This window comes from Mya arenaria, chromosome 10 (genome assembly GCF_026914265.1).
Source record: "Mya arenaria isolate MELC-2E11 chromosome 10, ASM2691426v1".
Taxonomy (NCBI): Eukaryota; Metazoa; Mollusca; class Bivalvia; order Myida; family Myidae; genus Mya; species Mya arenaria.
This window is the reverse complement of record NC_069131.1, coordinates 63,681,788-63,696,162: the sequence shown is the minus strand read 5'-3', so window position 1 is coordinate 63,696,162 and position 14,375 is coordinate 63,681,788. Positions and strand designations below refer to the sequence as shown.

The 14,375-nt window shown below is 37.9% G+C and overlaps 1 protein-coding gene and 1 long non-coding RNA gene across 2 annotated transcripts; both read left to right on the top strand.

Moving 5' to 3' along the window:
• The first annotated feature begins 1,528 nt into the window (after positions 1–1,528).
• LOC128205259 (uncharacterized) lies at positions 1,529–2,662 on the top strand. The gene is made up of 3 exons (XR_008256199.1): positions 1,529–1,582; positions 1,833–1,872; positions 2,002–2,662. It is a non-coding gene; the product is annotated as an uncharacterized LOC128205259 (long non-coding RNA).
• Positions 2,663–11,338: 8,676 nt separating this feature from the next.
• LOC128204904 (repetin-like) lies at positions 11,339–13,356 on the top strand. The gene is made up of 2 exons (XM_052906307.1): positions 11,339–11,837; positions 13,244–13,356. Exons 1-2 carry the CDS (start codon positions 11,339–11,341, stop codon positions 13,354–13,356), a joined length of 612 nt encoding a protein of 203 aa, XP_052762267.1.
• Positions 13,357–14,375: the final 1,019 nt, after the last annotated feature.

Below are 14,375 nucleotides of genomic sequence, written 5' to 3'. Positions count from 1 at the left end.
AAGTGTGTTAGTTCAATGTGTGTGTCACGGAGGGATACCGGCTGGACATATCACGTGGTTTTATGACAACGGAACACCGGCTGACGTCAGTGATGATGCCATTCTTACTGAGATAAACAATGAAACAATCACACAATTGGATAACACAGTAACAACACAGAGTTACGTGGCCATCAAAGCAGCCACTGCGCTTATTGGAACTTCATTATACTGCAAGGCCAGCAATGATAATGTCAACTGGCTTTTCAGTAATGGCACAAACATTGCTGTCTTATGTACGACTTTAAAGTATTTTTTTGCATTGACTTAATTATAAAATCCTGCACTTAAAATAGTAAGTAACTAAGAAGATGTAACTGTACTAAATGCATTCTGACGCTAATTAATACGTTAAAGATACTTGTTATGCTGCTGATGCAACTAAATCAGAAACCAGACATTGAATATGTATGTACCTTCAGAATTGCTATCGAAATTGGTCTCGTTTTGTTTTCAATTTTCAGTATTACCATCTTCTGTTAAAGTAACGCACCCACGTACACAGTTTGTAACTGCTTACGAAGACAAAAGCGTGTGCTTTGAATGCGTTACGTCACCTGGATGCCCTGCGTTATCCATCACATGGTATAAAGTGACCAATGGAAGTGAGGTCATTACAAGCGCAGACAGTTCTTCAACTACAGAAATGGAGGACAGGACAATTGTAACAAGAAGTTGGGTATCACTGACCTTCAGTATTTCAGACGATTGGACATTCGTGTACTGCACAGCCAGTAACTCTGCTGGAACTTTGACTTCAATAAATCGAGCTGCTGTTCATGTTCACAAAATAACAGGTTAGCGTAAATCATATATAAACCTTAAAATGTATCCAATGTTCTCCTTTTTTATGCGTTATGCAAAACAATATAATAATGAGTAGTTGCTATGGATGTTAATATAATAACATTTGAATATTTAGCTTTTCTGTTTCAGAGAACTTTAAAACGGACAACAGTCATTACGATTCTACATTAGCAAAGACTGCAATTGGGCTGTCATCTATAACTGGAACATCATTAGTCTTTTTTATTGTCGGATGTTTAATATTCATGAAACTACGTTCATCTAAAGGTAAGAAATAATGCTATACTTTTATCGATGTCATAGGATAACTGATGTTAGTCTAAAACTGATATCCGTTTTGCTTAACTTGGTTTGTTTGAACTGTTTACTTTGTATTTGTCATTATTGCATTGTGATTGTATATTATTTCTATATTTCGAGTATTTCGTCTCGCCGTTTCAGTCATTTGCCTAAGTGTACGTTTGTTTGACAATATTTAAAATGTATTTGCATTGCATAATGATCAGTAGCAAACACTTTGAAGTGTTCAATATTGACTGCTTGAACAATCTTCATTTAAGATATAATTGATATCTTCGATATGAATGTAAACTTTTGTGAATGCTAATATTGTGCATTTGTCGTTTAAGTGTTTATAACGGATATACTTATAAATGTTTGATAATACATAAATGTAAAATTTTAGCCGTTCAACGAGAACATACACATGATTCAGGACACGTGAATCAAGCAAACGGTAAATATTTTGTTCGAATAAAGCAGCCTTGAAGTGTTTAAATCAACGATTTAAAATTTTCTTTTTTCTATTTACATGTTAGCTTGTGATTTCCGAAAATATAGGTACTGATAGGCATGTGCAGTAATTTACATGCTAATGGCGTTTTTTAAGGATTTTTGTAGGGTGTTAAATACTGTATTGGAATTGATAAACTAAATTCTTGATGTTGTTATTTTTTGTCTATTTCTGTTTTTTCGTTGTTGTTCAGATCAAGGAAAAGACAATACCAGTAGCAGAATTAATCTGAAGTAAGTTTTTATCATTTTTAGATAGATGAAATGTTTTATGATGTTTTTAACGGTATATTTGATGATATATAACAAGATTTCTTACATGACAAAAGAATATACCGATAAGATCAAAGTTGTTGATTTTAGGGCCAGCGCAGGAAACATCAGCTACACCACGTTACAAATGTATGAGAACACAACGTTCAGAGAGCCATACGAGCCTATGCAGATGGCGGGAGATTCTTAAGCATGTCATAATATGTATGTATTTTTTTAATTGTTTAATTGTGTTGCAACCATATGATTGTTCAGCTTTACTATGATTTACCAAACTCTGAATTTTGCTCAGTTTCAGTTGTTGTTGTTTTTTTTAGACAAAACTATGCCCATATGAGTATCAGTTGTAATAACAATGTTCAAAGAGGCTTAAACAAACAGAATCATGAGTAAAACCAATTGAATATGCTTTGAAAACTGATAGATGGAACCAGATCTGCATCAACTTAAATCATTAAAATGTACACACATTGATATAAACCTCATTGCAAAAATCTTCTTTTTAAATATAAAAAATGGGAATAATTTACGCATTGCACACCTTTTTCCAACAAAAATAGACAATTTTAAATAAAGATCTAGAAAACATGTTTAACATCATTTATAAGAATTAACAGCATACATACGAAAGAGTAAATGGGAAATGTATTTGTTTCAATCAACACATTGAACTTCAGATACGTGGTTTTGAATGTTGTTGACATTAATTCTATTCACGTATTTAATCATGTATCAATATACGTGTATTATTACCGACACAAATAATATGCATAAAGCGGTAGATTCTTCTTGTTCTTCAATTTGGTTGTTATGTTCCATATAGCAATACTTGTTTCTAAGGTAAGTAGTTTTTTGTAATTACATCAATGCATTCATTATTCTTGTGTAAACAAAAAAGTAAACTGAAGGGATCCAAGCATGTTGACATGCCACCCTAAAGAAGACGATACTACACCTCTTAAACCCACTTATGGAAACGTCTCACGCAAAAACCTATATATCACGTTTAACATCAAGGCCTGTATGTCATGGTCACAAACAAAATTATAGTTTCCTACAGTGATATTTACCACTAATTATTTTCGCCCTGTGACTGAGGCCAAGGTCAATATAACTTGACACTTAAATATGATATTTCTTGACATTAATGTTCCATACATGAACACAATTCGTCACGTTCCAAATTTCACATTAGAAACAGTAATTGTCATGTAAACTTCTGGGTGAAAAGGTTTTTATGTTCTGGCTAGAAAATTATCTGTTTGAATTTTCGATCGTTTCGAGTGCAAATCATTGTTATAGATTCACGCGGTACAGAATATCTCCCGGAAATGTTTGTTTATGTTTACAATTAATGGCCAGTTTCGTTTATTAAACTAATACACACTAAGCCTTCACTTACGCTCTGCATCCTGTTTCAAGGTCCAGGATGTTCGGTACCTTTTTTTATTTATAAATAACTACATAAACGTTGTTTTGCTAGTTAAACTGACTTGCATTTACCTGCACAATTATGTTTTCCAAACTCGTTTACTGAAACTTGAACTTATGATGTGGAGGGCGTTCGCAATTCGTGCATTAAACGCATGGTTTAACACTTCAACGCATACATATATGTATAAGCAATTAGTCGAAAATGTTCGTAAGTCACAAAAACGCCGAAGAGGTTGAACGACGATGAAGTTTCATCAAGAAATCAGAAATTTGGATGGAGCAATGATGTACGAAACTAAACATTAGTTTGTCCCTAAACCAGATTACGAGAGATACGAGCCTAACCATGCAATTTATTGCATAGTAATTATTTGTACATTCCTTTATAATTACTCTGGACGATAATACCAACATTGTTCCAGCATACATTGCTCCTGGCTAGTAGTATACAAATGGCCCAATTCTTTGTAAAGAAAGATGGAAAGTAACTAAACGGAATTCTTTTCTTCCGAGACTTATTTCTTTTTTCTACCATATTGGTGTTAGCCAGGTTAAGCGATGAATAAAAAATATGATACAAAATGAAAAATGGAATTGACTAGGATCAATGGAAACTCGAATTGGTCAGATCAAGAGTGTCAAATGTTTCCGTTCAATATCCTTTTCAAAAGGACCGATGTCATGTTACACAGCACTTTCTGATTCCAAAATAATAACAGAATGTCGTTAACAACGGCGATTGGACGGGTCACAACACTGAAAGGATTGTATTCGCCAGCTACAAAAGTAGTAACAATGGCGATTGAAGTGATAACAACAGCATACTTTAGTAATGAACTTTGATAAAATTAATCCAAAATTTGATTTGATGTCAACTCTGAAACGAATGACGAACACTACTACACAGTAATTTATTTGTGTTACGCGCGCACAAATGTAGAAAACATGCCAAAACCTCAGAGTCAACAAGTCAGACATGCTGATTTTGGGACTTATTGAAAAAAAACGTACATTCTTCTTTGAAAAGGTCTTATTAGAAGTGCTAGATGTCGCAAACGATGTGTCATTACAGAAATTTGCAAGATGTTCAATGAAAATATTAATGTTTTAAAGTCTTTATTTAAAAACGTAAAAAGAACTTAATGTACACTGCAACATTTTACCTATTAACGAACGGCCTTGAAAAAAATCTGTGATAACCATCTCAGGCTGAATTATTGATAAAGACAAGAGGGACTAAATTGATGATATGAAATGGAAATGGGAAATTTTCTTTTAACTGGGACACACATCTTGAAAGACATCACATCAGAGAGCGGACCAGACACTTGATAAATTCTGGTCTTACATGGAACACAACAAACGGCTCAAAACACTGTAAAATAGCGTGTGCTTTATACGAATACTTACAAATGTACATTCCCGCTGGCGGATAGGGGAAATAGGTTTGGGGTTGAACTACCTGTACTACTTAATAGTACCAATCTAATTCTTCTTCATTTGTTTTCCGGTGTATATTAAAATGACTGTGAGTACTGCAGGGGTGTTTGTCAAGCTTCAAATGTTCCCATGGTATTACAGTCAATTTCTGAGCGTATAAAATGGCAAAGGTATGATATGGTGGTCATATTATGTCGATAAAAACGGGGTTTTACAGTCAAGATCATAACTGGGGATTAAAACATTAACTGAGCGCACAAAAAAGGTTTTTTTTATATGTAAAGTTATAGAAACGCAAGACGAACGTGTACAGTGTGAAACTGTATTTATTGCAGTATTATAAATATCGCTAAAATCTCAACGATTTGAACTGGACATGCTTGAGTCTATAGGGGCAGAAGGGTTCTACCAAAAAAGGACACGGTACAGCACCCTTCCACTAGTTAGCAAATCGCATAGTAATTATTGTAGGGATGTATGGTCTATAAATAAATACCTGATTTAAACGTATCGGATATTTCTTAAATTCAATATAGTGGATATTAAAACAGAGTCTTCCTTGCTCAGTGTGTGGATAATTTTCTGGATAGAAATAGTTGCAAAAACGTGTTATATCAGTGAAAATGGATACTATAGTGAATGACATTAGATAACAATATGGCGGCCTCCAATTGTTTTCATACGAGAAACAAGTTTGTTTGGTGAAAGAATGCCTACAAAACAAGAATGACTAAAACATGAGGAGTTATTTGAAGCATTGGCTGATGTAATTGTCTGCACCCACATTACAGGGCTACAGAGAGTTCGAGGTATGTGGTGAATATACGTCGAAAATATCGACGATAAAGTTTCATTGCTAACTGAAGGGGTAACATGAAGGGGGAAATGATAAAGTTGCTAAATACCAATTCCAATCGCTTAGATGGTGAGCAGACAGTTAGAATAAGAGTAAAAGATATATCACTTTCTGTTGACGATGGCGTTATTCTAAGATCTCTAGTTGCAGAGAATATATAAGTTATCACTATCATTCGGGAGAAACTTCGTGTCAAGGATAAACTAACGAATTGTGAGAATGGTGATAGGCTGTACATTGTGAAATCCAGCTCGCTCTCAGCAACCCTACCAAAGTTTATGGCTTTTGGACATTTTACGGGTCGTGTATTTCACCCCGGGCAAAATTCTGAGAACAAAGAACTTAAATGTAAAAAATGTCTAGAAACTGGGCATAAAACGATTGACTATGAAAATGACTGGCGATGCCTTGACTGTCATCAAATTGGTCACAAAAAGGGCGAATGCGAATTAGAATGTAACCCTTCGAGCACCCCTCAATCAGACATAGAAGTCACTCCGATTCAGGACAGTAGCCAACAAGCGGAACACAGTGAACCGTCAAGTCCACGGGCAAAAAAGAAAAAGCGGAAAAAGGCGATTAAAGGTCAAAAGCCGATCGACGCTTTTGTAGTTATCGGAGCAGATAATAAAGACACACCAAACAAAGGGAAAAAGCCCATTGCATCGGAACGGTCACCGCCGACTCCCGCAGAAGTGTTAAACGATGAGTCAAAGATATCTAGACTAAAGGATTGTGATACTCGTTTATAACTTTCCAAAATACGATTACATTAGACTTAGTTTAAAGGACTTCGATTTTGCTTTACGACATTATTTGTTTTATATGCATTTCGTTATGATCTGTTTGAAAGATACTTACTCAAACACAACAAAGAGATGTTGTTTTTTTACAACATACATGTTTATAATGTGATCTATATTGTCTTAATGGGAATTATTATTGCACTAGAAAATGTATTGCACTTTGTGATATATAATGTATTACACTACTATATGTATATGTGTGTATGTGTAGGTATTTGTGGACGGTCGTTATATGTTGGATGATGCGAGTATGGAACTATTCCAAAGCGAAGTTGGAAGCTCTCCAGCTGAAGTATTTTTAGAGGTGTTAAGCGATCCTTGTGCTAATATTTCGGACAGATTTGAGCTATTCAGCTTATCATTTTTTCGCGTTTGACTATTTAAGATGTGTAAGGCTTACGCCAGGGGTTTATCAATTACATCGCCATCAATTCGAATGCAAGACCTTTTTCAGCGCTTAACAAATTTAAGTATGACTCGTGGAGAATGGACGATTATGTGATGTCATTTTTTAAGATTACGTCGGAAACATCATGATGGAAAGTCAGCAATTTCTATAAAACGGACTAGTATTCCAAATAAAAATACAAAAAAACAAAACAAAAAATTTCGAGTTGATCTTTGAAACAATTGGACATTTAAAACGATAATTATTATAACATTTTTGTATATGGGCGTCTATATGTGTTGATATTTATCGTATGTATGTTTTCAAATTCAAAATATGATTATAAACCTTAACGAAATCGGAGTATAGTTGTCTGTCAGTAAGTAAGGGTTACACCGAGATACATGTTTGACGGTACAATTATATACAACGCACATTCATTAACCAAGTTATTAAGCTAAATCATCTAAGGTAAGCGACTCTATCACGCGTAAAGCGAAATCAAAGTATGCAGTTGCCTCTCCTGTTATAGCGCGCGTAACGTATGACAATATCCACACACCCTCTAGGGTTGAGGTCGAGGTTAAGGACTCGAGTAGGGGTTAACTCGACTAACTCTCACGTGTACCATGGTGAAAATGTGCTTCAATATTTATGCAAAGGGCTACAGAAACAAGCTCAGTAGCAAAACAATTAAACACATACCCGGTTTAGTGGCAGTGGACAAACGCCAAAGACATAGAACACAAAATCACAAACAAGAAACATAGAGGAAAAGCACAAAACTCCACAAACAGCAAGTGCATACATATACTTTGTATAAAAATAGGTATGTTTATCATAATTGTTAGGTACCGCCTTGGAACGGTCAGTAAAATGTAAATTTACTGGGTGTTTAAACCAGTTTATGTGCACAAACTTCACTCTTATCCCAACAATCCTTAATAAAGATAAAAGATAAAGGTAAATCAATTAAGTATGCATTAATTGGAGGAAACTTATCAATAAAACAAATACAAATAAACGTATAGTAGACCCCAAGTACTTCTATGATAAGAGATCCCAACTCTATCTGCAGACGGAGGGATGCAGAGCATCTCAATACAACTTCTTTTATCTCCTCGGTATTGCGCCCCCAAAATCGGCTTCGTTTCTCCTCGGTATTCCGCCCCCAAATTGGTTTTTCCCCTCGGTATTCCGCCCCATCAAAATGACACTACTGACGAGGCTGGCACAACTGTGGCAGGTAAACAGTTGCTTTTAACGTTCATTTGATACAGATTATATTGAAGTTCGATAAAATAATCATGCCAATTTTCATAAAAAAGTACAATTTTATTAATTTGAAAACGTGTCTTTAACAAGAGAGTGCTCCGCTATTAGATCTGATTCGCTAAGGGTAAATTTACTTAACACATTCGCGCTAAAGCACAGTGTGAACTGTCAATACATCGCGTTGTTAGTACCGTAAGTTTTATTTCATAACTGAAGTGGCTATTGTATACCATTGTTAGATATTTTGTTAGTATAAACAATCTTGATATGATTGTTTGCGAATAAACGTTCAGCAAGAGTGCATCAACTATGTCTTATTTGTGGTGTATATGTACTCATTGAGTTTAATAACATGAATTTGCCATTGACATCCTCTTGTTTGTTAAACGATTTCACTTTGCTCCTATTCTTTCATTTATAAGGAACGATTAAACTGTTTGTTTTATATTGCTCATAATTGTGTTATGTCCCTTTCATTCGATGTGGTATGATTTAAACACGAAGGTTATGTAGCTACTATTAATTGTATAAATGACAGTCATTTGTACAGCTAATTTGTAGTTTATTTGTTAGTCAAATCACCATTAATGTTTTTTTTGTATACACATGAAAATTCATAGTTTTCGTTTAGAAATTCTTTAAAATGTGTTCAACTGTTTAACAATGCTTATTGGAATGTGAGCATAGTACATTCACCCTTTCTTCCTAGTTGATCAATGATTATGTTTTTGAATCATCGGTTCGGACTAGGTCTCAAAATCAAACAATATATTTTAGTAACTACGGGCAAAACACATTTACCCTTACGATTAACGTAACAGATCGAACCTTTTTAAGCCCTGAAAACGAGTTCCAAACTAAGTAGAAGTGCTTACCCTCATCTTCACTAAACACATTTCAAAATTGGGCACCTAGCACATTGATATATTTGAAAATAATAACCACCATCAAAATAATCATTAACTCATGTAAAAATTATACATTTGCAATGTATTGTTTCATGACCATATTGTAAATCACTCGAGGGCCAACCTTATAATGATAAACCCCTAAATAAAATGAATCGATGCAAAAAAAACACACACACAAAAACACAAACAATAAAACATTGATTTGCAAATGAATGCTTTTCAAAGCATGGAACAAATAAAAGCTGAACATCTTCAAACATATGAAAAGTTTGAAAAGTTGGTCCTATATAAACTGCATGTCATTTTAGTTGAGGTGATTTTCTATATTGAAATTATATTGGGATATGAAAAGAGATTAATTTGAATCATTGTTATGTCTATATGGGTTTTTCTTAAAAACGTAGTAGCTACAATATTTCAGCTATAATAAATGTATCAATGTAATGAGAAATGGAAAATAATATTCAAATTATGGTCAATAACGTATCATCTGTCGTGATTGGTATTATTCAAAAAGGTGACGGTAAACTAATGGGATGGTGGGTGTTTAAACATTCGAAAAACAGCTTGTTTTTCTGATATAATCATTTTTGTATGTAAAAACGGAATAATTTTAAGTAGCAGCTTGTTATTTCTGATATTATCCTTTAAATATATCGAAATGGAATAATTTCAGGTAACATATGGATCGAAATGGAGTAATTTCAGGTAAAAGTGATTTTTTCATGTGTTTGCAAATTTTTAAGAAAACTTAAAAACACGATCATAATGCCTCTTTGAAATCAAATGGTACTCATTTTATAACAAACTAGAAATTTCGATCAGTGAGGTTTTCGATCTTTCACAAGGGTTTATTAAAAGTCTCGAGTAAATTGCCAGTTTATGTTAACACATACACACTTTAAATTGATTGATTATGTGCCATTTTACTTGACCTCCCTTAGTTGTAAGTTTTTCATTAATACGTTAGAATTGTCAGTAATCGATGTAGCACTTATTCGGAATTCCCGTAATAGATAAAGGTTGAACATAACCCACGGTAAGACAATGCTCAAAACCCTTTAAATAACAATATTTTCAAACAGAAGGAATAGAACAAAGCTGGAATTATTAAAAAAAAACACAAAACATTTACTACCGCTAAAATGCAGGGGACAATAAAATGGGGTTGATTTATGGTCGACTCAATCTTGCTACCCATAGAATGCAGTTTAGGACACATGTGGTGGGGTTGGGGGATAATATGGTAGGCTTATCATTATTAACGTTGTTACCCACAGAACGCAGGTAACGTCAAAAGGGGGTTAATCAGTGTCAGAATTACGAAGGAGACAACAATAAGGGTTCAATATCGTCGGTTTATTCTTCCTATCCTTAAGTTGACAAGGGATTGACAAGGGGTTATGATGGTCGGCTCCTCGCACTATGCAAGAGACGTCAAAATTCGGCTTAATTAAGGTCGGCTGAGTTTTGCTACCCGCAAAAGGACGACACAAAGGGTTAAATATGGTGGGCTCATACTTGCTATCCGTAGTATACAGAAATTGACGAAGGGGGGGGGGAATAAATTAAAGTCGCCTCCTCCTAGTATGCAGGGAACGACAAAAGGGGTGTGATAATTTATGTCGGCTAATTCTTGCCACTCGTAACATGTAGGGGACGACAAAGGAAGTTTAATTATGATCGGCTCGTACTTGCTACCTGCAGTATGTAGGGGACGACTTAAGGCTTCATTCTTGCTATCCTAAGTAGGCAGAAAATGAAAAGGGGGATTATGTTCGGCTCTCCGTAGTATAAAGGGGTTGGGAAAGTGGGAATAGGGTTAGTTATGGACGGCTCTCCGTAGCATGAAGGGTTAGCAGAGGGGGAAGGGGTAGTTATGTTCGGCTATCCTTAGTCTCAAGGGATTGGCAAAAGGGGAATAGGGTTAGTTATGGACGGCTCCACGTAGTATGCAGGGGACGACACAATCAGGTAAATTATGTTTGGTTCATTGTGCAGGGGACAACAAAATGGGCTTCATATGGTATGTTCTTTCATGCTACCTGCAGTATGCAGGGCAAAACAAGGGTGGGGATGATTATGGTCGGATCATATCTGTTAGCCGTTGTATGCAGGGGACGACAAAAGATGGGGGGATAATATTGGTAAGTTCAGTATTGCCTCCCTAGATCAATAGTTACACTGACAGTTATGGTCAGCTTGATTACTATGGTCACTCTGACTCCTATGGTCATTCGGACATCTCTTGTCATCTGCACTCCAATCTACGAACGGTCACTTTGGTTCCTATGGTCTGCCTTATTCCTGTGGTCGCATGTACTCCTATGGTTGCCTGGACTATAATGGTCACCATGACTCGTATGGTTATCCTGAGTTCAACGGTTACCCTAACAACTATAATCTGTCTCACTCCTACGGTCGCCTTTACTCCTATGGTTGCCCGAACTCCAATGGTCACCCTGATTCTTATGGTCACACTTACTCCTATTGTCACCCGGAATCCTATCGTCACCCCGGCTTAAAACATTTCCCTGACTCCAATGGTCACCTGGACTCCTATCGTGACTGTGGCTCAAGTGATTACCCTGACTCAAATGGTCCTCCATACTCCTATGCTCACACTGACCACTATAATAAATATGTCTCTAATGGTGACCATGACTCCTATGGTCACTCTGATTACTATGGTCATACTGACTACTTTGGTCACCTTGACTCCCATGGTCACCCTGACTACTATGCTCACACTGACTTCTATGGTCACCTTGACTCGTATGGTCACCCTGACTACTATGCTCACCCTGACTATTATGGTAACATTGACTCCTATAGTCACCCTGACTACTATGCTCACCCTGACTACTATGGTCATCTTGACTCCTATGGTCACCCTGACTACTATGCTCACCCTGACTGCTATGGTCACATTGACTCCTATGGGCACCCTGACTACTATGCTCACCCTGACTGCTATGGTCACATTGACTCCTATGGTCACCCTGACTACTATGCTCACACTGACTGCTATGGTCACATTGACTCCTATGGGCACCCTGACTACTATGCTCACCCTGACTGATATGGTCACATTGACTCCTATGGGCACCCTGACTACTATGGTCACACCTACTACTTTGGTCACACCTGCTTCTATGGTCACCGTGACTGCTACAGTAACCATGACTACTATGGTCACCTTGACTACTATGGTCACCTTGACTCCTATGCTCACCTTGACTCCTATAGTCACCCTGATTACTATGGTCACCTTGACTCTAATGGGCACCCTGACTAATGTGGGCACACCTACTACTATGGTCACACCTTATACTATGGTCACCCTGACTACTTTGGTCACCCTGACTACTTTTGTCATCCTGACTACTATGCTCACCTTAACTCGTATAGCCACCCTGACTACTATGGTCAACCTGACTGATATGATCACACCTACTACTATGGTCACCCTGACTACTTAGGTCACCCTGACTACTATGGTCATCCTGACTACTATGGTCACATCAACTACTATGGTCACACCTACTAGTACTACTATGGTCATACCTACTACTTTGGTCACATTGAATCTTATGGTCACCCTGAATACTGTGGTCACACATACCACAATGGTCACACCTACTACTTTGGTCACACCTGCTTCTATGGCCACCGTGACTACAATAGTTATTCTGACTATTGTCACCCTGATTCTAATGGTCAGACTGACTTCTATGATCAAACTCTCTCAAATGTTGACCCTGACTTCTATGGCCACCCTAATTAATATGGTCATCCTGACTCCTATGGTAACCCGAGCAACTATGGTCACTCTTACTACTATGGTCACTCTGACTCCAATAGTCACTCTAACCCCTATGGTCACCCTGACCCCTATTGTCACTCTGACTCCTTTGGTCACCCTAACACCTATGGTCACCCGGAATCGTAATGTCCCCCTGACTCCTATGGTCACCCGGACTCCTATGGTCACTCTTACTACTATAGTCACTCTGACTCCTATGGTCACTCTAACTACTATGGTCACCCTGACCCCTAAGGTCACTCCAACTCCTTTAGTCACCACGACTTTTATGCTCACTCAGACACCTATTGTCACTCTAACTTCTAAGATCACATTTGGCTTTAATGGAAACCCTGATTCCTATGGTCACTTTTACTACTATGGTCACTCTAACTACAATGGTCTACGGTCAACCAGATTACTATGGTCACCCTGACTACTATGATCACACGTACTACTATGGTCGCCCAGAACTCTACGGCCAACCTGACTACTATGGTCAACCTGACTACTATGAACACCCTGACTAATATGGTCACCATGGTGGTGTGTGATGATTGTGATAGTAGTGGTTGCGGTGGTGAAGGTTATAGTAGTGGTGGCGGTGGTGGTGGGCGTGGTGATGGTGATAGTAGTGGTGGTGGTGGTGATGGTGATAGTAGTGGTGATGATGATAATGGTGGTGATGGTGATACATGTAGTAGTAGTGGTGGTGATGATGGTGATAGTAGTGGTGATGATGGTAATGGTGGTGATGTGATAGTAGTGGTGGTGATTGTTATGGTGTAAATGGTGATAGTAGTGGTGGCGGCGGCGTTGGTGGCGATGGTGGTGGTAGTGGTGGCGGTAGTGGTGGTAGTGGTGGTGCTGGTGATTGTGGTGATGGTGATAGTAGTAGCGGCGGTTGTGGTGTGGTGATGGTGGTGGTAGTGGTGGCGGTGGTGTAGGTGGTGTTTGTGATGGTAGTGGCGGCGGCGGCGGTTGTGTTGGTGATGGTGATAATAGTGGTGGTGATGGTGAAAGTAGTGGTGGCGGTAGTGGTGGTGGTGATGGAGATAGTAGTGGTGATAATGGTGATAGTGGTGGTGGTGTTGATGGTGATAGGGGTGGTGGCGGTGGTGGTGGTGGTGGTGGTGGTGATGGTGATATTAGTGGAGGTGATGGTGATTTTGGTGGTGATGGTGAAAATAGTTGTGCTGGTGGTGATAGTTGTGGTGATGGTGATAGTAGTGGTGATGGTGGTGGTGGTGTGATGGTGTGGTGATGATGAAGGTGGAGGTGGTGGTGGTGTGATAGTGTTGGTGATGGTAAAAGTAGTGGTGGTGGTGGTGATGATGGTGGTAGTGGTGGCGGTGTTGTAGGTGGTGTTTGTGATGGTAGTGGCGGCGGCGGTTGTGTGGTGATGGTGATAATAGTGGTGGTGATGGTGAAAGTAGTGGTGGCGGTAGTGGTGGTGGTGATGGAGATAGTAGTGGTGGTGATGGTGATAGTGGTGGTGGTGTTGATGGTGATAGGGGTGGTGGCGGTGGTGGTGGTGGTGGTGGTAACC